General features: G+C 42.0%; 1 protein-coding gene across 3 annotated transcripts in view; it reads left to right on the top strand.

Annotated features, from left to right (window-relative positions):
- Nucleotides 1-22,213, top strand: part of LOC115103063 (disks large-associated protein 1-like) — a 117,875-nt gene that overhangs the window by 71,035 nt on the left and 24,627 nt on the right. For 2 of the 3 annotated variants that reach the window (XM_065005728.1, XM_065005727.1), the window contains exons 3-4: nucleotides 10,253-11,280; nucleotides 18,153-18,379. In XM_065005728.1, the coding sequence (XP_064861800.1) occupies nucleotides 10,309-11,280; nucleotides 18,153-18,379 (1,199 nt within the window). In that variant the 5' untranslated portion in view covers nucleotides 10,253-10,308. Of the gene's footprint in view, nucleotides 1-10,252; nucleotides 11,389-18,152; nucleotides 18,380-22,213 lie in introns of all 3 variants that reach the window. The other variant, XM_029623668.2, reaches the window with a different exon arrangement.

Below are 22,213 nucleotides of genomic sequence, written 5' to 3'. Positions count from 1 at the left end.
TCTTCCTGTCTGCCTGATATAGGCAGCTTGGGTCCTTTTAAATCAAATGAACCAAATCATGCATCATTTCAGAAAAGCCTTAGAGCAACAATATACTGCTGCGGTGGTGGTGTAAAATTGTATTCAATGATGTTGGTATTACAGTGAGGTGGGAAAAAATAACAACACATTTCTCTATGTCTCAAACTGCATGAGTAAGACCGGTCAAATGCCTGGTCTTTACATTCACTTACTGTACCTAACCAAAACTGTGAATGATAATCAAAGCGAAGTCCAGACGGAAATTCACTCACTACATGACAGCACTGTGAATTGGAGACTTTTGAAGGCCATATAGCTGTCACATTTTCACCTCTGTGTGTCACCCAGGCCCAGGCAGGGTCTGTTGTGACAGGGAGATGGATGGGGAGGTGGCCCTCTCATTACAGACAGGTAGAGCTGGGTGGAACTCTAATGGGTTGGCTGAGGATTGTCAGGAGACATCACATGATGGATCTCTGTACTTCAAAAAGGATAATAGCAAGATATTGAACGTTCAGTTGCCTGTCACTACTATTGTGGAGGAGACCTGAAATATCATGATTCATTTATATCATAAACCTGGAAGAGTTGGTTGTTGTTGTATTCCCTTTACAGAGTGGTAATCCACAGGAAATAATAAGAGACTAGGTCATTGATTGATTGGTTACTCTTGATTGTAACAGAAGTTGATAATTTATCTGTAATTGGGAAGACATCAAAACCTAATCTCTGTCCCAAATGGCACCCTATTCCCTATATTGTGCTCTAATTTAAATGAGGGCATGGCACCCTATTCCATATAGAGTGCACTGCAGTGCACTAGGGTATAGGGTTCCATTTGGGATGCACACCTAGTGTTGAAATATTTGGTATGTTCAGAATATGAACCCGGGCAATGGAATGCAAAGACAATATCTGAAGCAGTAGTGTAATGTCAGGATTCTGTGAATGCTTTTGATAATGCTGTCACTGTATGGTTCTTTTTCTCAGTTGTTCAGGTAGTCAAATGTACGTATGTTGCTGGCTCCAAAGAAACATGAGAAAAGCCGTAGAGGACAACTGATCAAAGGCGAGACCTGAGTCCCTTTTGAAATGTAGACAACTTGGTCTGTCTGTCGACCGCACTCTAATACTGTCAAGCAAGCACTTCTCTCCGTGTGTCTGTCAGATCCCTGCCTTGAATTACAATTCTCTATTCTCTTCTATTTGTTAGGAAAATTGCTTCCCAGTGGATTTTCAAATGCTTGATGGTATGTTTGGAAATGGGATAGCTAACTACCTGATCTTTCTATGCTCTCTTCCTCTTTTTCTTTTTACCCCCCCCTCTCTCTTCTCTCTCACCCTTTCTCTCTCGCTTGCTGTCTCGCTCTCCATCTCTCGGTGTGTCTCTCTCTCTCGCTTGCTCTCTCGCTCTCCATCTCTCGGTGTGTGTCTCTCTCTCTCTCTCTCTCTCGCTCTCTCGCTTGCTGTCTCTCTCTCCATCTATCTCTCTTCCTTTTGTTCCATCTGCTCTCCTTGCCTCTGTGTAATGACCCTTTTCCCTCAGAGACCAATTACTCACTAACCGTAACCACTCTCATTAATAGTTATGAAACAGACAGATGGATAGTTTTCATGCAACACTGTTGTAATTAAAAATATACATGTACTGTAACTGTAGTTAGCCTTCTCCTACTGGCAATGACTGTGATTGGAGGTTGGGACATTCAAACGGCTTTTTCCACAACTTTGAACAGACCCTTAGCCTTAATACTATCTGAACATACAATGTGAAGTATCCAGTATAAGGTTAAGTTGAAAATAATGAGTTATTTATTTTTCACTTGGAAACTACAGATCTCATTAAGCCTGCTTTACTGTAATATTGCCTCAATCAAAACTGTGATGAAGCAGTATTAAATCAAATCACATTTTTATTTGGTCACATACACATGGTTAGCAGATGTTAATGTGAGTGTAGCGAAATGCTTAATACAACCAAATGCACCAACGGCACCTCAGTACCTCCAGGCTCTGATCAGGCCCTACACCCAAACAAGGGCACTGCGTTCATCCACCTCTGGCCTGCTCGCCTCCCTACCACTGAGGAAGTACAGTTCCCGCTCAGCCCAGTCAAAACTGTTCGCTGCTCTGGCCCCCCAATGGTGGAACAAACTCCCTCACGACGCCAGGACAGCGGAGTCAATCACCACCTTCCGGTGACACCTGAAACCCCACCTCTTTAAGGAATACCTAGGATAGGATAAAGTAATCCCTCTCACCCCCCCTCCCCCTGAAAAGATTTAGATGCACTACTGTTCCACTGGAGGTCATAAGGTGAATGCACCAATTTGTAAGTCGCTCTGGATAAGAGCGTCTGCTAAATGACTTAAATGTAAATGTAAATGTATCTGGAAAAGTGTTGACAAGTAGCTGGCTCTCTGGTTACATTGTTTGTTGGGCAACAAACTGAGCAACCATCTGCAAGTTATTATTCAAAGTTCCCCATGCTTTAGGATTCAGCAGTGAAGGGTAGCTAGTGCACCTTGTTAGAGTTGACTGGTACAGTACTAGTGGAGCTGTCATCTTATGTTAAGCAGCCTGCTGCCTAATGAAGACCAAGTAGGTCAGGGAAGCCAGCAGCACAGAAAGATGGTCCTCTGTGGAGTGAGAGAGGCTGCATACTGTACTTCAGATGTCCTCTCTCTGAAGGTGTAGAGGAGACCAACTTCCAGACTCCCCTCACACACTGTCTCTGGCCCATAGGGCTCTGGTCAAAAGTATTGCACTATATAGGGAATAGGGTGCCGTTTGGGAAACAGCCACTGTAACACCTCCAGATTTGTTTTTAAATATCCCTAGACAACAGCAGAGCAGATATACATACTGTAAATAAAAATATATATATATTTAAATTCCCAATCATTTTTCAGATTGTCATGTTCAATAGGCAAATATAACAATCAAGCATGATTTTCAAGAAGATCGCCTCCCAATCTTGCCAGTTCCTCTCCACAAGTGTAATTTGTGTTATTGCTAGACATGATGGCTCTATCATAAACGTATAAATCATTACTGTGTGGGCTGTCATTGTGTGCTTCCAAAGTTACCGTTGCTACACACTCGAGGCTCCCGAGTAGCGCAGCGGTCTAAGAGGTGCAAGAGGCATCACTACAGTCTCTGGTTCGAATCCAGACTTTATCACATCCGACCGTGATTGGGAGTCCCATAGGGCGGCGCACAATTGGCCCACCGTCGTCCGGGTTTGGCCGGTGTAGGCCGTCATTGTAAATAAGAATTTATTCTTAACTGACTTGTCTAGTTAAATAAAAATCGAAATGCTCTAAAGGTGTTAGCATTTACACTTAGTTGAAAACCAGGCAGCTAAAGCCAGTCAACTAGCAGAGACAGCCTTCTAGACTACATCCATGCCTCCACAGTGAGTGATGCCAGGATCCTGGGGTTCAACCCCCAGTGTCATTAGAGGATCACAGGGGCCAATAATAGTCCAATAATAACAGGGCTGGCTGCTTTCTCTCTGCCCCCCCGTTGAGCCCCCTTCTTTCCTGCTGCGCGACCCTGCGGGTTCTGCTTCCTGTCCTGACGAACTTCACACAGTCAACACAGCTGAATGAGGGGCTCTCCGCCTGCCGCAATTACTATGATGCGCCTAGCATGATCTGTTCTGTTGTACAGTGCAACCAGAAGAAGACTCAGTGAAGATGTTGTTGTCAGTATTGGTTGGTGGAGAGGCTTTTCACTTTTGACTGTGATTAGACTGGGTTGTGGTTCATATTACAATTACATTTATTCCCAGCTTGCGATCAAAAGCATTCAAAATAAAAAATAAATAAAAAACAATCTTCATTTCTATCCTACCTTATGTCAGGAGATTGCATAATGCAATGATACATGTTTGTTTTTTAGTCACTCCAGAGGGTCTGTGAATTAAAAGTAATAAGGGAGTGAGCATTAATTTCTAAAAAAGTTTACGTGTCGAAAGTCGGACCTCTCTGAAATGAAAATGGATGTCCCTCCCCTCTGCAAAATATATTTGACCTAAACACTCTAGGAGGCTTAAAAATAAAAGTGACACTCCCCTATACCCAAAATAATAATTAAAACGAAGTGGATAGCAGTGAACATGCCTATCATTTACCCTCACTTCATGGACAGACCAGAGGCTTAGATATGCCATATTAAAAACTGTTATTGTCTGATATAGAATTATATTATCAATGTTTATACATTTCAATTAGTTTAATCGGTCTGCAAACCAGAGTGTGTAAAGTTCTGGTTTAAATGAAACGGACAGAATTCCCAGCTCACAAAAATCAAATCAAGGTTTATTCACGAGAGCTCTGCCGTTCATATACAAAGACATTACTTTTATAACATTCTTCTTTCTTATGCACACACATGCACACTAACATTAGGAGCGCCATAATTCTCACCATAGTTTATCACTACCCAGCTGACAGTTCCATTCCCCCCCAGATAAGGGAAACCTGGAGGGATTTGGCCGTGTCTGGGGGTATCATCAGATGGGGCCACAGTGTCTCCTGACCCCTCCTGTCTCAGCCTCCAGTATTTATGCTGCAGTAGTTTGTGTCAGGGGGCTAGGGTCAGTTTGTTATATCTGGAGTACTTCTCCCATCTTATCCAGTGTCCTGTGTGAATTTTTAAGTATGCTCTCTCTAATTCTCTCTTTCTCTCTCTCTTTCTTTCTCTCTCTCGGAGGACCTGAGCCCTAGGACCATGCCTCAGGACTACCTGGCATGATGACTCCTTGCTGTCCCCAGTCCACCTGGCCGTGCTGCTGCTCCAGTTTCAACTGCTCTGCCTGCGGCTATGGAATCCTGACCTGTTCACCGGACGTGCTACCTGTCCCAGACCTATTATTTGACCATGCTGGTCATTTATGAACATTTGAACATCTTGGCCATGTTCTGTTATAATCTCCACCCAGGACAGCCAGAAGAGGACTGGCCACCCCTCATAGCCTGGTTCCTCTCTAAGTTTCTTCCTAGGTTTTGGCCTTTCTAGGGAGTTTTTCCTAGCTAACGTGCTTCAACACCTGCATTGCTTGCTGTTTGGGGTTTTAGGCTGGGTTTCTGTACAGCACTTTGAGATATCAGCTGATGTACGAAGGGCTATATAAATAAATGTTATTTGATTTGGGTACTCCCTGTCCTATCGTACGTTCTCAGAGTTATAGCCGGGTCGGTTCAACCACAGTTTAATTGTTCTAGGTGTTTTCTTGGGCACACACACATTCCTCTCTCTCCCAGTCTAACCTAGTCGGACTTATGTTTAATATTTTTAATTACTCCTTATCCATGCTACATAACCTCTAATCCCTAATGGTTAAGTTTCCGGGTAGAATTATTTAATCATTTATCTTTTAACCTTATAAATGATTTTATCATTTTCCTGTCAGCATCACATGGAAACACAGGATTTCTATAGCGCAGAGGGCTGTGGGTCAGACGGTTGTGGGTTCACTGACAACCGTGGACAAGAGTAGGGGTGGAAAGATCTAGTTTATAGAAATGCATGAATCTGTCATCGTATTTGCAGGTCCGAGAAACAATAGCCTTTTATAAACATTTCATACAATTCTACATAATTTTACATATAAGCAGAATATTTTTTAAACCACACAAATTACTCAAATTACAAAGTATAAGAATGGACAGAGATATGCCTATGTGTTCATCTTATCATATTTCTCTAATGCCAAATCAGTTTGTGTCTTGTTTGCAACAAAACTGTCTCTGTTTGAAAATAAACCAATCTGAGACGTCATTAAGAATCTGAGCATGGTACTTTAAAAGTTTTGCCTACCTTTCCACCACAGACACTCTATTCAGCAAACTGGATGTAATCTATCAAAGTGCCATCTGTTTTGTCACCAAAGCCCCATATACTACCCACCACTGCGACCTGTGCTCTCGTTGGCAGGCCTTCACTACATATCCGTCGCCAAACCCACTGGCTCAGGGTCATCTATAAGTCTTTGCTAGGTAAAGCCCTGCCTTATCTCAGCTCGCTGGTCACCATAGCATCACCTACCCATAGCACGCACTCCAGCAGGTATATTGCACTGGTCATCCCCAAAGCCAACACTTTGGCTGCCTTTCCTTCCAGTTCTCTGCTGCCAATGACTGGAATTAATTAAAAAATTCTCTGAAGCTGGAGTCTTATATCTCCCTCTCTAACTTTTAAGCATCAGCTGTCAGAGCAGCTTACCGATCACTGTACCTGTATACAGCCAATCTGTAAATAGCATATACGCCCAACTACCTCATCCCCATATTATTATTTACCCTCTTGTTCCTTTGCACCCCAGCATCTCTACTTGCACATCATCATTTGCACATCTATCACTCCAGTATTAATGTTAAATTGTAATTATTTTGCCTCTGTGGCCTATTTATTGCCTACCTCCATACTCTTCTACATAGATTTTTCTATTTTTCTTTTCTATTGTGTTATTGACTGTATGTTTGTTTATGTGTAACTCTGTTGTTTGTGTCGCACTGCCTTGCTTTATCTTGGCCAGGTCGCAGTTGTAAATGAGAACTAGATCTCAACTGGTCTACCTGATGGAAAAAAAGACAGAGTAGGCCTACCGACACAGCAAAATGCTTTAACTGCTGGCTACTCTTCTTCTGTGGCATAACCCAACAAGAGAAGGTCACAAGTGTTTCCCTAAACTATCTGGATTAAAACATATTCCATTGTACAGAAAGTGAATAGCTTAATCAATTGATAGTGAGAGAATTAGGCTCATTCCCAAGCAAAGTCAATTATTCTCCTCGGCTATAGAAGGTTGTAGCTCAGCCTCTGAATGTCAAAGAAACAAAACAAAGATTTCACCATATGCACGTCTTTCCCAGGTATTTACAACTTGTTTGTAGCATAAAGTATCGTGGATCAAAGCGCTCTTATAGATCACTTTTTGCAATTTTGAATAAAATACCCCCTCATACCCCCTCAATTCGAGTCCGGGTTTTAACTTAGCCTACTTCCGTGTCAGTGAATCATTGTTATTTAAAGAGTGCATGGTGGGTGGAGGAATTGGCAGACAAATCTATGGATATTGCAGCTAATAGCCTAATTTCGTCTGTCAAAAAGGTAGGCCTACCTCTTATTTTTTTAATAAAAAGAAATAGCCTCCAAAAAAAAGTCATCTTATTGTTAGTAAAGTCTAATTTAAATTAAGACTGTTTAAATCAATTATGTCTACTGGAATTTGCCTACTTTGAGCACCATGAGCAGTCCATATCTGATTGATTCTGCCGAGGCGGCTGCTTCAACTTTCAGCACCAAATTGTCAGTTACTCAAATCTGGCTTATTGTGAGGTCAATAACTCTGATAAATACATCATGGGCAAGAAACAAGTTGTTTTTATAAAAATTAAATTAGAGTAGTAGCAAGCTATAGTATCAACGTTTATCTCCGGTCCTCCTCCTCATCGTCGCACACTCTTTCTCAAACTGAAAATAACATAGGCTATAGACTAGTCTGCCCGCAAGATAGAAAGAAATGTTGTGGGGAGGAAGTCTTTGACTCTCCTACTGAACTGCCAATGTAGGCCTACACAGCACAGCACTGGTTAGGCAGCACACAAAAAAGGTTTTTATCCTCAAGGGCAGAGCAGGTCGGGGCTCAGGGTTGTAATATTCATTGCGGTGTGTAATGTAGCCTAGTTTTATTTACACCATCCCAGCAGCTATCTTAGAAATGTAACTTTGCTCTGTGCTTCTCCCAGCATGCACTTCGTAGCTTATAGCCTATAGGCTATGGATCATTTGATTGAGACCAAATTACATAGCCTATAGGCACACTTGATATTGTGTGCCGAGTGGAGAATCAGAGATCAAGAGGGGCATCAGGCACACATTGATATACAGTGAGGGAAAAAAGTATTTCATCCCCTGCTGATTTTGTACGTTTGCCCACTGACAAAGAAATGATCAGTCTATAATATTAATGGTAGGTTTATTTGAACAGTGAGAGACAGAATAACAACAAAAAAATCCAGAAAAACGCATGTCAGACATGTTATAAACTGATTTGGATTTTAATGGGGGAAATAAGTATTTGACCCCTCTGCAAAACATAACTAAGTACTTGGTGGCAAAACCCTTGATGGCAATCACAGAGGTCAGACCTTTCTTGTAGTTGGCCACCAGGTTTGCTCAAATCTCAGGGGGATTTTGTCCCACTCCTCTTTGCAGATCTTCTCCAAGTCATTAAGGTTTCGAGGCTGACGTAGGGCAACTCGAATCTTCAGCTCCCTCCACAGATTTTCCATGGGATTAAGGTCTGGAAACTAGCTAGGCCACTCCAGGACCTTAATGTGCTTCTTCTTGAGCCACTCCTTTGTTGCCTTGGGTCATTGTCATGCTGGAATACCTATCCACGACCCATTTTCAATGTCCTGGCTGAGAGAAGGAGGTTCTCTCCCAAGATTTGACGGTACATGGCCACGTCCATCGTCCCGTTGATGAGGTGAAGTTGTCCTGTCCCCTTAGCAGAAAAACACCCCCAAAGCATAATGTTTTCACCTCCATTTTTGACGGTGGGGATGGTGTTCTTGGGGTCATTGGCAGCATTCCTCCTCCTCCAAACACGGTGAGTTGAGTTGATGCCAAAGAGCTCCATTTTGGTCTCATCTGACCACAACACTTTCACCCAGTTGTCCTCTGAATCATTCAGATGTTCATTGGCAAATTTCAGACGGGCATGTATATGTGCTTTCTTGAGCAGGGGGACCTCGCGGGCTCTGCAGGATTTCAGTCCTTCACGGTGTAGTGTGTTCCCAATTGTTTTCTTGGTGACTATGGTCCCAGCTGCCTTGAGAACATTGACAAGATCATCCCGTGTAATTCTGGGCTGATTCCTCACCGTTCTCATGATCATTGAAACTCCACGAGGTGAGATCTTGCATGGAGTCCCAGGCTGAGGGAGATTGACATTTCTTTTGTGTTTCTTCCATTTGCGAATAATTGCACCAACTGTTGTCACATTCTCACCAAGCTGCTTGGCGATGGTCTTGTAGCCCATTCCAGCCTTGTGTAGGTCTACAATCTTGTCCCTGACATCCTTGGAGAGCTCTTTGGTCTTGGCCATTGTGGAGAGTTTGGATTGATTTCTTCTGTGGACAGGTGTCTTTTATTTAGGTAACAAACTGAGATTTGGAGCACTCCCTTTAAGAGTGTGCTTCTAATCTCAGCTCGTTACCTCTATAAAAGACACCTGGGAGCCAGAAATCTTTCTGATTGAGAGGGGGTCAAATACTTATTTCCCTCATTAAAATGCAAATCAATTTATAACATTTTTGACATGCGTTTTTCTGGATTTTTGTTGTTGTTATTCTCTCTCACTGTTCAAATAAACCTACCATTAAAATTATAGACTGATCATTTCTTTGTCAGTGGGCAAACGTACAAAATCAGCAGGGGATAAAATACTTTTTTTCCCACACTGTATAGCCTAATAAGCAACTGATTCTAAAACACAGAATTATATCAATTTTATCAATTACAAATGGTATGACCCTCCCCTGGACAAGATCAAAAAAGACTAAAGCCTCCCCTTGACTGCAATTGAAAAAGCCCTCCCCCATTTTCCTCCAGGTACCAATTCTGTAAATTTCGATCCCCCCCTAAAATAAAAAAGGTCTTTCTCCATATGGTTCGAGTAGAGTAATGATCTACCATGAGACATCACCAGGGGATAGGATGCCACTCCCGCTGTTCCACCATTTGATATTCATGAAGATTCACTAATGACAAGCACATCAAAGTACCAGTTAGCCAGTTTAAGCCATGAGCCCAGGAAAACTAGCTAGTGTCGCAGAATTATGAAATCGAAGCTGAACTGTGACAGTATTCTTGAAGTGAAGCTTTTTACTCCTTGACATGTCCTCTTTGTCTGTCATTCTCTATGCTAGGAACCCAATAATCCTCTGGTGTTGTGAGTGTTTGAATAACCTCTCAGAAACGAATACTTCACTGACAAAACATTGTGTGCGTTGAAAATACTGATTTTAGGATCTCAGCTCTCCCCACGCAATCCTAACCTTCACAATTATTAGAGTAGATTTGAAAAATAATTATTACTGAGTGGATTGTTTTGAGAGCACTAAGCGCACAAACAAAAGGAACATACAATGTCTACCGTCTGGATTTCCAGTTGTTCTAACAGTTTGTTGTGGTTTCTCCCCTCCTGTCTTCACAGCTCCTATCAGGAACATCATCTGCAGCAGTTCCCAGGCTGTGGACTGAACAGACACCATGAAGGGTCTATCAAGCAGCCGCAGTCACCACCATGTGGTCACCTATGACCCTGCTTCCTACGATGCCCTAGGCCATGGCCACCACCCTGATCGCAATCCCTACCTGATCAATCAAATTGACATGCCCATGTCTCACCCCTCTGACCACCCCTACTATGGCCAGGTCCAGAGCCACATCCAGCAGAGGAACCACACTGCCTTCCCCTCAGACAGTAGTGTGGTGCCCTATGGGACCTTCCCCAGACGACACTACAGTAGCTCACACTACGAGTTGAAGGATCGGATGGGGAAGGATGAGTGTCCTGTGGTGCCCTATGGTGTGGGTGTTGGTGTGGGTAACATTGTCCCCAACAAGGGCGTCAACGTCCGCCTGCCAGTCAACCTGCTGGACCAGTTTGAGAGGCAGCCGTCGTTCACGCGGGATGGGTACCACACGCTGCAGTACAAGAGGACGGCTCTGGAGCAACGCAGCGACAGCCCCGGACGCATCCGCCACCTGGTCCACTCCGTCCAGAAACTCTTCGCCAAGTCCCACTCCCTGGAGGGTCCACACACGCACTCCAAGCAGGGCAGCATCAATGGCAGCAGGAATAGCCCCGAGAGTGAGACGCCCCCCACGCAGAAGCACCGAAAACGCAGCAAGAGCAGGGAGCGCTGCAAGTCGGCAGAGCCAAAGCAAAGGAGCACCACCTCGGGCTACTGGAGCTCAGACGACCTCCTGGATGACCGAGACGTCTGCCACAGCCACAGCCTGTTCCACAGCCCCACTGGAGTCATGACCATGGGCCGCCACCCTGACAAGTCCCAGTCACAGTACTTCATGGAGGCCTACAACACCATCAGCGAACACGCCATGAAAACGTCGCGCAGCAATAACGATGTAGTAAAACACACCTGTGTCCCCTCCCATATCCCCATAAGCATGGACGCCCAGCTCATGAAGAAGAGCTTGTGGTCGTCCAGTCTAACGGTGAGCAGGGCTCGCGAAGTCTACCAGAAGGCCTCAGTTAACTTAGATCATAAAGCACTAGTGAAATCTGAGGCTTGTCAGCAGGAGCGCTCATGCCAGTTCTTGCAGGTATGCAATTCTTAAAATGTACCCCTAAACCTCCCCCTCATCCACCTAGTTACCCCACTGGAGAGGACCTACCCCCCCCTCCACTTTCTTTTGATTTGAAGAGAGAAGTAAGTGCAAACCAGTAGTGGCCTTACTTCCTTTAGTAGGCTTTTTTCATTTAAACCCATCAGTGACTGGCATTATTTCCTGTTTATAAACCTCTTAATTTCATAGATTTCCCAGTTTTGGGGTTCCTTAATTATTTCTGTGTGTGTGTGTGTGTGTGTGTGTGTGTGTGTGTGTGTGTGTGTGTGTGTGTGTGTGTGTGTGTGTGTGTGTAAGAATGATTGTGTACTATTCTCCTGATGTTGTTCACTAAGATTGCTGCTAAACCCATCAAATCTGAAATTCCACATTCAAGACACAGTTGGCCCATCAGAAGCACACATAGCACATCTCTAAATAGATCTAAGCACTCCACTTCCACACAGTTTTTACAGAAGTATCAAAAGAAGGATTATAAATTATTAGGATGTTCATGTAGCTAAATTATATGTAAATGTGGTTCTGTGCAGTATGCTAGTTTCTCATCTCTTTCTCACTTGTTCTATATTCTAAATCAGTCAAAACAAAATCAATATGACTCTTCCATTTTTACATAACGATCCCCATTGGACATTTTATTTTTTACTTTGCAAACAAAACCGACAAACCACAGGACTAAGTAATTAGTGTGTCTTGAATTAAAATTAAAATAACTCAAATAAAATAAAACACCATAAGAAGAAACTGTGCATTATAAAATATAGCCTAAACAAGTAGGCAAGGCATTTGTAGTAATCAAAAAAATAGGTGGAGACATCAATCAGCAGATAACTTCCACTCAATCAGAAACATTTTGAATGTTAGGAAGAAAATCTATTAAAGGACCCCAGATTTTCCTGAATTGAGAGTAGCTTTTCCTGATAGAGCATGATATTTTCTCTGGGGTACAACATGACATCACCTCCTTCAACCATTGTCGTGTTGATGGAGCATGTTCTGATTTCCATTTAGTTAAGATGTACTTTTTACCTGCTGTAGCAGCATGAAGAAATACATATTTGTTTGTGCTATCTGATACTGTATTTAACAAGGTTATATTCCCTAACACCCGCATCCTGGTGTAATTTTGAAGTTCTGTCTCTAATATCTCTGATGTAATTTTACTGATATTTTCCCACAAATTCTATAGGTAGGGACAACTCCATAAAATAGGAAAATATATCCAGTACTTATCTCACATCTAGGATATTTGTCAGTTATCCTATCAAGTCAATTCAGTCTATATGCAGTAAAATATGTCCTGTGCAATATATTGAATTGCATCTGTCTGTGTTTGGTTGCCATCAAGAAGCTCTGAGAGGTTTCAATCAAGTCATCCCAGTCAACTGAGTCATAAATGCAACCCATCTTAGGTTATTATATGTAGGCAGATTAGTATTGAGTATGTTATACATCCTTGAGATCAGACCTCGAGTTGCCCTAGTACTATGGATACGATTTTTGAGCAGTGATTCCTCTGGAGTATTAGGGAAATTGTATTTTGTCATTTCTTTTACCCAGTGCCATATCTAAAGGTTGTTTTTTTTAACTAGTTTGAGGAAGCTCATGCTCGTCTTTGAGTTGTTTAAATGATATGAATGTATTTTCCTTATATAAGTCCCCAACAATAGAAATTCCTTTAGAGTTCCATACATGTATTATTCTATTAGCAATGGCCTTTCCAATAAGTGGATTGTTCATTAACGGAATAGATCTTTCAAGTATGTTATTGAATCCAAGCAGTTTATGAGCTCTCTGCTATGAGTTAAAAGTATTTTAGATGATGGGACTTCCTGACTGATGTCTTCAGATATTGCTTCAATATATCCACATAATTTTCCATCCTCATGATGCCATCCCTCCTACAGCAAAGCACCCCCATAACATGATGCTGCCACCCCCTTGCTTCACGGTTGGGATGGTGTTCTTCGGCTTGCAAGCATTCCCTTTTTTCCTCCAAACATACGATGGTCATTATGGCCAAACAGTTGTATTTTTGTTTCATCAGACCAGAGGACATTTCTCCAAAAAGTACGATCTTCGTCCCCACGTACAGTTGCAAACTGTAGTCTGGCTTTTTGATTGCGGTTTTGGAGCAGTGTGTTCTTCCTTGCTGAGCGGCCTTTCAGGTTATGTCGATATAAGACTTGTTTTACTGTTGATATAGATACTTTTGTACCTGTTTCCTCCAGCATCTTCACAAGGTCCTTTGCTGTTGTTCTGGGATTGATTTGCACTTTTTGTACCAAAGTACGTTCATCTCTAGGAGACAGAACGCGTCTCCTTCCTGAGCGGTATAGTGGCTGCAGTGTCCCAATGTGTTTATACTTGCGTACTATTGTTTGTACAGATGAATGTGGTACCTTAAGGCATTTTGAAATTACTTCCAAGGGCGAACCAGACTTGTGGAGGTCTATAATTTTTTTTCTGAGGTCTTGGCTGATTTATTTTGATTTCCCTATGATGTCAAGCAAAGAGGCACTGAGTTTGACGGTAGGCCTTGAAATACATCCACAGGTACACCTCCAATTGACTAGAATTATGTCAATTAGCCTATTTAAAGCCATGACATAATTTTCTGGAATCTTCCAAGCTGTTTTAAGTCAGTCAACTTAGTGTATATAAACTTCTGACCCACAGGAATTGTGATACAGTGAATTAGATGTGAAATAATCAATTGTTAACAACTAGTTTTTATGACTCCAACCTAACTGTATGTCAACTTCTGACTTCGACTGTATTAGATCACTCACATACAATAACACTGTGCTAGAGGCTAAATAGCCATTGCAAAAATTAAAGGTATAATCAGGCATCGTTTTCTTGTCCCCATACCAAGTACAAAAGTGTCTGAAAGCAGACCATTGGTCAGCAGTTTCTAGTTTCAAAGTTTATTTGCCACATGCACAGGATACAACAGATGTAAAACAGTACATTGAAATTCTTACCATGAGAGCTCTTTCCCAACAATGCAGTGATGATGATGATAATAATAATTAGATATGCACAATATATCGGTGAACATGATATTAGCTGAAAATGCCAACATTGGTATTGGCCCGATAGTTTAACGCCGATGTTAAAAACCGATGTCAGAGTTACCGTGCAGACCTATATGAAGTAATGACGCCATGTAAAGTTTTGCACTACACGTGCAACACAGCATTCCTAACCTTGCCCACAATGTCTGCTGTGTGGATCGAGCAGTCAACAAGTCGAGCAGTCATTTGAAAGGGTAAGAAAATTTCAAAGGCGAAATCCATTAAAGCCAAGATAATTGAATTCATTGCCCTTGACAATCAACCGTTCTCTGTCATGGATGATGTTGGCTTTCGCTGACTGGTCGAGCACTGTTACATACTACCAAGTGCGCTTTTTTTCAGATGTTGCACACTGCTATTAGCTTCACGACATACATACTATGGAATGCCTTTTGGATCTTGCGTGTCAAAACATATACAGTAGTACTGTCAAAGCTGTTCAAAAAAGTCTGCAAACAAGCAAACACCGGCCACGAATGGTGTGCTTACAATACTGTGTTGGTAATGAAGCATAATGTGTTCAACCACAACTTCTGGGGTAGCTAGCTTTAGCTTGGTACCTAGCTAGCGCCAATACAACCAGCCTGAAAACAATGACCAGTAGAAACTGCAGTCATTTTCATTTTTCTTAGCAATGATTTAGGAATCCTTGTGAGTAAGTATTAGCTAGGTTGCCACTTGTTGTTAGCCTATTGAAATTAAACTTTCATTCATGAAAATAAATAGCTAGCCAGCTACTTACCCTGTTGTCTCATTTTTCCTGCAATCTGAACAGCCAAAAAGCACATGGAATCAGATATTTCAAGCCACATTTCAAACCACCTAAAAAAAGGTGGAATCAGATATTTCAATCCACATTTAAAACCACCTTTTTTAGGTGGTTTGAAGTCAGATCCCAAACTGTTTCCTGGCCATGTGACTTGAAGTCTGAGCGGTCCATTCTCATTTATTTGCCCTCAAGTGGTTTTTATACTATTTGGCATTGAACATGTAGTAGCTAACTAGCTTGTTAATGTTTCACAAACAAATTATTGAATGTGCTAGAAAGCTACCTAGCTAGGACTCGTTTTGAAAGTTGGATCATCTTATCCTTTGAGGCTTTAAAAGTGTTTATTACACAATGATTTTGAACATTCAAAGCAACTGCAGGCAATGTTGTCACCTTAGCTTGCTACATCACTTCTGAGGGATAGGAAGCAGGAGCACCACCATCAATCAACGTACACCACTGTGCACACACCTGTTGTTACTATGACAACTAGCAAAGCCTTGTCAGCAGATGACCGCTGTCTGAACACACACAAATACGATTTAGTCACTTGTAACTTGCTGTTTGGACAGTCAGTAGTCAGAATTACAGAAAATAACCTGTGGTAACCTAGGTTACCCCATTGGCTCACAGCAAATATCTCGCCTTTTTCGAACACAATTTTCTTGTCTGCTTGTTTTAGTGAATTACAAAACTACATTTAAGAAAAGTAGAACATGACTAAAGATTACTTTTTAACATTGCCTGCTCCCGAGTTTTCTAACTACTGAAAATTGTTTGGCTTCCCTCATGCCCCTTTTCATGATGGTGCCACGTGAGTGCTAGTTAACTACCAACCCGAACATTAAGCTAGCCAAGACCAATAACACAAACAAACAGACTATACAGCTGCAAGTAGTGAAGGGCGTTACAAACGGACTATACTAAACAAGTTAAATGTCTTACCTGTGATGAAATGTTTTCCACACACATAGCTACAGTATGTGAAGCCTACTTGGACACATGGTCCCCACATTTCCCACTCTCCCAATAGCCTGAACCCTCAGTGCTCTTCTGGCAGGCTCTATTTCCCTACATGGGAGCATTGCGAACCGTAGTTCGGGATTTTTTTTAACCTGTTTGCATGTACGTTGGAACAACACAGCAGCTTTCCGGCATGTCTTGTTATCTCTGTATAACAATAGATCAGCGACAAATTTGACTCTTTTACAATGGGGGTCAATAGGAAAGAATGTTTGTTTTCCCAATTTGTGTGCTGCGTGGTCGAGTGGAATTCCTTCTTATTACGTGAATACCGACTTGGAGTATTGGTCTGCATAGATGTTTCCCATTTACTCTCTCATATCCTGCTATCTTTTTCTGCTGTAATATAGTTACCCTGTTACCATAGAAACACCTACCAACATTATTGGCAGGTTTGAGTTGAATGCTGGGATAGGATAGCAGTGGCTGCATTATTGGTACAAATGGAGACCAGTTATGTCCGTAAGTTCAGTGCCATGGGAGAATTGATGCCCAAAATGTTATGCAGCTTTTCTGAAATCAAAACTTCTAAATTAGTGTATTTATTTTGCTGTCAATGTTATGTTGTGAGTAGATTTGTTGAGTTATGTATACTAAAGTATTATGGATACTGTATTCTGTACATATATGCACAAACAAACAGTTCAACAGGTTTAACCCAGTGACAAATACACAAACATACAGTACTCAATTACTGACATATTCTTATAACTCATAAATTATTTGCTCCCGCAGTAGCCAAGCAACACAACATTCAGATCTTGAACTATTCAGCCCCACACCATGTGCATTGACCATTTTGGTACAGTAGATAAAAGTAAACAGAGCTGTTATAGTGGAGTTATCACAACAACAAAGCACTGAACACATCCAGTATGGTAGCTAAGGTACATGTGGGTCTGTGTGAACTTGTGAAGATAGGCCTATTTCTGTGACGAGCAGGGGACACAGGCAGCACAAGCACGGTGTGTACTGTGTTGTAGTGTGTGGGCATAGAGCCGCTTGGCGGTTGAGTCGCTCTGCCTCCACAGCCTCCTTTTATATACAACCTGCTCATTTCTGCTCTGACGTCAAAGGCCCTAGCATCCTAGCCTGCTCTGCTCTGGCTATCTCCTCAGTTACCAAGGCTCCTCTCCCTCTGTAGTGATTCATGTAATTACTAAGACTTCAGAGGAGTGGGATTCTCTCTTCTCCAGCATCAACTTAGTCTCCAAAGTATTTTTGTATGCTCAATGCTAACTACCCAAATGAGGTATATCATTGGAAGATAAATTGATACTCTCTGGTAACAAATGTTTTCAAAGTGTCTGAATTAACCTTTTTGAGCCAAGGGCGCCATAATTCCTCTCAGTATGGAGGAGTGGATATAGTAGTATTCATATTAGTACTTCATCTATTATTAAGCAACTAATAATAGTTTCAGGTTGTGTTTGTGCCCTAGTTATAATATTTAGTTTAGCCCATATATATGGCTAGCTCATTGTTTCTCCTTCAATCATTCATTTTCCTTAACCCACAATAGTAGTCAGTCAGATTCATTAAAATGTCATACCACCCTGACACCCTAGTTCTCTGTGAGCATCCTGTTCATAAGGCTGTGCCCATAGGGAGACTCCAAGCTAACAGATGCCCAGGTTGTCAGGAAAGGGTTTTAAGTGTAATCAAGCGAACTCACACCAGTCTCTTAATTACCTATTACCTTCGACGCTCAGTACGAGACAGAGAGATAAATAGAGGCGCATCTGACTGTGTTGGATATTGTTGTGACGCCTCGTTTGCCGGACTGGACCAGGTGGATGGTACATGGCACCATGCAGTCATCCATGGAGGTGCCTGAAGCCCTGTTGTCACCTTCCCTATCCACACAGGTGCCCCAGGATGAGTGGAGTGGCTTCTCACCTCTGGAGGGGAAGGAGGACGATATCCCGTGTCGGCGCATGCGCAGCGGCAGCTACGTGAAGGCTATGGCAGAGGATGAAGACAGCGGAGACTCCGAAGAAAGTCCTAAGCTGTGTCCAAAGATCCAGGCCCAAGGTCGACGGGCCAGCTATCTCAAAGCCACCCAGCCATCACTGACTGAAATGACCACCTTAAAGTAAGACTCCTCTCTTTAACTCATTTTAAAATAACTTTAACTTTAAATTAATGTATCTAACTATCATAGTTCTTATGATGTTGAATTCTTTGGGGCATGGGATGTACCTACTGGAATGTTTTACTGCAGTGGTGTAGAAGCATAGCGTGAAGAAATCGGACAACAGTGACAGGATGAGGTTCTCCAACCTCCAGCTTTAATGGTACTTTTGACTCCCTTCGAGTGGTGGATAATTTGATACCATTATATAGAGAGGCTGCTCATAGCCTTCAGTATCACTCTGACATATCTGGGGCGTACAGCTCGCATTTGTGAATTTATTTAAGCGCCATCCAAGTCAAAAGACAACCCAGCCTGGTGCTTATACATCCCCTCTGCATCCTTTTCCACTCGATGAGTAAAGAGTATTAACGTTTCAAACACCAGGGGAAATGAATGTAAGGTTCTCCTCGTTTTACATGAAGTGGCTAAAGTGAAAAACACCTGTGTAAATTAACATTTCAGTTAATGATCTTAATTCTAGTCGTATTGGTTCATTGCAATGTGCACAATGAACAAATCTGTCAATCCCTGAGCAACACAATCATCTCAATGCAAATGTGAAAGGGATCTTTGACAAACGTTTCACTAAAGGCATTGGTTGAAGGACAACATAAGTGAAAAACGTGGCTGACTGTGATCCATTTTCTGAGCTTTGCTTGTATTAGCTTTTTATCTGAAGGTCTGCATGCTTCTTGGCCTTTGATAGTGTACTGTGCCTCTCCTAGTTATTTTGTTCCAGTTCTGAACTCCACTAGGTGCTAGAAACAGTTTGGCAGGCCCTCGGACTGCGTTTACAGTTAGCCCAATTCTGATATATTTTTTCACTAATTGGTCTTTTGACGAATCAGGTCAGCACTGAAACAACAGATTTGATGTGACTGGTCAAAATACCAGTTAGTGAAAGAAAGATCATAATTGGACTGCCTGTGTAAACGCATGGTGCAGCCTATTGCTCCACTCACTGTGTGGAGTAATGATGTGATAATCTACACTGATAAATCACCTTCCCAATCAACAAGAACAAGGTTGACTTATTACACAAAAGAAGATAGTTTAATAGTTTGGCATTTCTTCCTTTTTCCCTCTATGACATAGGCCTACAGTAGTATCTAGGCTCCCTGGACCTTTCACTAACAGCAGGGATATGAATTAGATTCTCCTCAAACACACCATGCATGTCTCTATCTCTAAGTACCCACACTGCTGGAGAAGGTATGGTGAGTAATTACATTAATTAGCCTGGGGACTTCTCTTTAAAAGTGCTGCACTCACAGAATGGAACCTCATTGCTGTTTTGTCTGACTTGGATTACAGGCAGAGGGTATGTGTCATTCATTTATGTTATTTCCATTTTGATGCAGTTATTGTATAGGCCGGTTTGGATTTATTTATTGATAATGTTATGGTAATGTTTGATAAGTCAATGTTTTGTACGTGTCCCACATTTCTGTGTTTGTGCGTGCGTATTCTTGACGTTTACCTGTTTTCCTTCAGTGCTTGTTAGATAATGCACCACAGTCATGTGATTCTTGTTACCAAATGGTAATCAAGAAATCATAGGGATATAATACCAGAGAGAGACAAATATGCTTTGTCATGAATCCCATTGCTGTCTCATATCATTTGCTTTGGAATGATCAAGAGTCTTATGACTAATGACCAGTGTGTTGGTTTATGTGTTTTTATTTGCCATAATGCATCAAGTATATTGTGAGATCTACTACATGGTGTACAATTACTGTACTACTGTGAACATTGATTGCAATACCATTTATGACGCAGTGCTATTTCATGCCATTGATAGGATAGTACAGTGATAGTCATAGAGTTGGCTAATGTGAAGGAAGGAGAGCACGCAGCACATATGTCAAAGGACGACACAACACCAACTCTGATTGGTGTAAAATAAGCCAAAATGTTTCTGCTTCAGTGACATCAGGCATAACCAAACCCCTTTAGAGCCAAACACAGAGGAATCCGCAGCTTGGCCCTTCAAGCACTTTAGGTCCCAACTTTTTCCATTTCTTTTGTTCTGCTGGATTCGGAGTCCAGCTCCCAGAAGGCTTTTTGGACCACAGTGGAGTTTCAGTAGAAGTTTCTGAACCGAATGAACCATGCTGCAGCAGCAGAGCAGACCGAGTTTAGACACAGAGTTTCTCAAGTGCCAACCCAACCCAGCACTGTCCTAGCTGTCTTGTCTGCTTGGCTTCCCTCACTGCTGCTGCTTAGAGTGTTGCGTGGGTGGCCTTAAGTGAATTTAGCTGTTTCTCCTCAGCACTGTGGTCGCTGGCTGGCTCGACCTGCTTTATGGAAGAGTGCATAATGGAGGTAGGGCTTTGCAGCTGTAACCAGGGTCTATTTTAAAACCATGCATATTATAATACATGCAAGGAGCAGAGTGGACAAACATCAAGTCAATCAATCAAGAGATTCGTTGGACGTATTTAACTTCTCAGATTGAGGTTTAAGCAAATCTGATGTGAACGTGACGTGCACTGAGCATGCCCGTCTTGATGAGAGGGGATCAGACACATTGTTGCGATCTAATTTCACCTGGTTTGATTTTGTTTGATGGCGAAAATGAGACACAGCGGGCTCTATTTTCGGCTGGTGTTAAGGCGGCGCTAGTGTCAAACGGACGTTATTTTGCAATTTCGTCATGTTTTTACATGGCGCTCTGACATTTTACAGCTCTAACGCCAGGTTCAGCAATTAACCTGTCTTATTTTAGCTCGCTTGCGCTCAGATGGGCAGGGTAGAAATATTTTAGGCGTGTCCTTAAAAACATGATCCAAAGTGCTAATTTCTGGCAGCGCTGATATGGATATTTAAAACAAACCAAAAGCTGGTTATGGCATGAATTTTGACAGCGGAAACGTAGCCTATTCAGCCGTGACGCACACTGCCCATATGCACATGAAACAAGAGTAGCCTAAAGTGCTTTTGGTGCATACCCTCCCACCCTCTCAATGAAGGCGTTTTTTGTCTGCCCAATGCAATCTCAAAGTAGTCAAGACTGTCGATAAACGGTTTGGCTCCTGAGACCGCTTGGAAATAAATCTTAATCACCAAAGCTTTATTAAAATATGAAGTTTGAGAGGAGTAAAACAGTGAGCATTTTTTATCTATGCATTGTAGGCAGGCCCACATTTTATCCATGCAGGTCCCGTTTTGGACGTGCGTAAAACCCCTTCCATGATGTAGGCTACGTGTCCATGCCCAACATGAAAAGAGAGATGAGTACCTGGGTGAATACTGATGAACCTTGTATTTAGAAGTTATCTGTAACCTGTAAAAATGGCTTGTTTTACGTTCCATCTGTTCAAAACCCAAGCACTCCCTTAGGCCTACTATAATGAAGGCTGGTTCAACAGCAATGCCTGTCTTTTTTTTATATCCTGGCCATTTTATGATACCATTACATGTATTTATTGTTGTATTTTTAAACAGCTTGTTCTTCGTTACATTGTATTACAACCAAACTTATTAGAATGATTAATCTTCCTGGTTTTATGGAACTTCTGGAGATGTGTGAATGCGATCAGATCTGTAAGATGTTTTTCCGATTATGTTCATAAAAATAGGCCTATTTGGGAGCAGTATAACGGCCAGTGGACATTCTCCCTTTCTCTTTATATTGGATCTTTGTCCAGCTACTGAGAGCAGTTTGGATGTGTGTAAAACCCTCCATAGTCTTCGCTGTTTTAATATTATATGTCCACAGGGATACATTATGATGCCTGTAAGTGTGACATAGCCTATTCAAAACGAGTTGTTTTGTTTTTAAACTTT

Source organism: Oncorhynchus nerka, linkage group LG20 (assembly GCF_034236695.1).
Source record: "Oncorhynchus nerka isolate Pitt River linkage group LG20, Oner_Uvic_2.0, whole genome shotgun sequence".
In the NCBI taxonomy this organism is placed as follows: Eukaryota; Metazoa; Chordata; class Actinopteri; order Salmoniformes; family Salmonidae; genus Oncorhynchus; species Oncorhynchus nerka.
The sequence above is the reverse complement of the archived record's forward strand: the minus strand, read 5'-3'. Positions and strand labels throughout refer to the sequence as shown.